This window comes from Sinocyclocheilus anshuiensis, unplaced genomic scaffold (genome assembly GCF_001515605.1).
Source record: "Sinocyclocheilus anshuiensis isolate Anshui unplaced genomic scaffold, SAMN03320099.WGS_v1.1 scaffold1254, whole genome shotgun sequence".
In the NCBI taxonomy this organism is placed as follows: Eukaryota; Metazoa; Chordata; class Actinopteri; order Cypriniformes; family Cyprinidae; genus Sinocyclocheilus; species Sinocyclocheilus anshuiensis.
Genome location: NW_015557130.1, coordinates 92,744 through 94,695, shown reverse-complemented (window position 1 = coordinate 94,695; position 1,952 = coordinate 92,744). Strand labels below are relative to the sequence as shown.

Genomic DNA, 1,952 nt, shown 5'->3' with positions numbered 1-1,952 from the left:
TTTAGCAAATGGCTGCAATATAACAAAGAGTGAAAAATTGAAGGGGGTCTGAATACTTTCCGTACCCACTGTACATAAAAAATCCGCGGGAATGAGTAAAAGCAATGCACAATCCCACACCGAGATTCAGGACCTGATTAAACATATATTCTATTATACAGAGATTTGTGAAATACATTTCCATGACTTTTCCAAAACTTTGTTTTTTTTTCCCCCCAAAACTTTTCCAGGCCTGGAAATTGCCATTTTAAAATGGCATGCTTTGGAATGTAGTGAAGTAAAGGTTTGCTAAAGGACAGATACCTGAAAAATGTACTTGAGTACAGTAGCAGAGTAAGAATCCTACATTAACTTCACAATACTTCCAGCACTACTAGTGCAATACTTTCTTGTGTCTTGGAGGAAGTTTTGCATTTTCATACTGCTCGACTTCAGCATCATTCTCATTGTGATAACTGCTGAGAGTTCAATAGAGTACGGACACGGATACTCACAGTCCGTTGGCGAAGTCGTTCATCAGTGAGGTCAGGCTGGTGAAGGTCAGGATGGGGATCAGAGCGAACGGCAGCTGTTCAACACAAAGAGCATGAGATCAGAAGATCTGCTGGGGTTCAGCAGCGGCTCCACGGCGTCACACACGAGTACCTGCATGCTCTGCAGCACGTTCAGGAAGTCGTTCATGCCGGTGAGATGCTGCACATCCTCGAAGACGGCCACCAGGAGCGTGGGGAAGATGGCGATGGAGCGCGTCAGCAGCACACGAGCGAAGCGCGACCAGCGCAGGTTCAGGAAACCCTGGGGAGCCGGGAACAGGGACGCTTTCAAACACACCCAAACGCAGTGCCATCCTGTGAACCAAGCGGTCTGCAGATCCACATACCTCCATCACAAACTGACCAGAGTAGGTTCCTGTCATGGTTGAACTCTGTCCAGCGGCGAGGATCCCAATGGCCCAAATATACAGCGCAGCCGGGCCAAAAAAACAGCCCAGAACCACTCCCTTCAATCACAAAAGAAACCGCTTCATTCATTCACAAGCACACAAAGTCCATATGAATGACATGGATATTCGATCGAATATAACATTTGCAGTGATGACTTTAATCAAAGTGCTTTAACCCCTGAAGTGCCACCCCCCATTTTTGAACATAGACGTGAAAGTGCACTATCCAAATGTAAATTATAATTCATCAAAACTTTGGAATACAGATCTAAGGTTGGACTCCTTTTTAAGAAGACAATCTGCAGATTACTGCAGAAGTGGAATCATTTCAAAATATTAAAGTATCAAAAAGTTATAGAAGTTTAAATTTACTGTAAAGAAAATGCACTGTACCAATTTTTTTTATTTTATATAAAGTAAATATTTTACAAAATATTTTTGAATCCAAAATTGATATAAAATTAAAGCCTTATGTCTAAATAAGTTATGTTTCAAATTTGAAGTTGATATATAAAAAAAATGGAGGTTCCTGTGAGATTTTATTTAGGGCGTTATACCACAAACAGCCACCGGGTGCCATCCAAACTCTGTAGAATTTTTGTTGATGCATTTTTCTGTCACGAAGGTCTAAATTTCTCTGTCAATATTACTTCTATCAAAAAATAACCACCAAATATGGAATCTTGAGACTCAGACCTTTCCAAATATATGTATTTTGTCAAGATTATAAAAACTTTAGATTCTAAAAGACTGTAATACATTTTGTAATATGACACTTGACTCCACCCACTAAGCGGAGGAGACCGCTAAAAGATTTTAAAGTACCATTTCCATAGTAAAGCAATGTCCGATTTAAAAATGGTTTTCACAGGATGAATTTGAGGTTTTAAGCTTTCAAATGATATACAATTTATTGATGATTACTAAAATATGTGATAGAGAAAAAAGACAACAAATAAAAGAGCACCATTGGGCCCACCTGTGGGCCGGTGGCACTTAAGGGGTTAAA

The 1,952-nt window shown here is 39.9% G+C and overlaps 1 protein-coding gene across 5 annotated transcripts in view; it reads right to left on the bottom strand.

Moving 5' to 3' along the window:
- The window catches only part of LOC107677945 (natural resistance-associated macrophage protein 2-like), a 27,857-nt gene that overhangs the window by 6,234 nt on the left and 19,671 nt on the right, over positions 1-1,952 (bottom strand). For 4 of the 5 annotated variants that reach the window (XM_016473021.1, XM_016473020.1, XM_016473022.1 and 1 more), the window contains exon 15: positions 495-568. In XM_016473021.1, coding sequence (XP_016328507.1) covers positions 495-568 — 74 coding nt within the window. Of the gene's footprint in view, positions 1-490; positions 569-1,952 lie in introns of those variants that run through there. The other variant, XM_016473024.1, reaches the window with a different exon arrangement.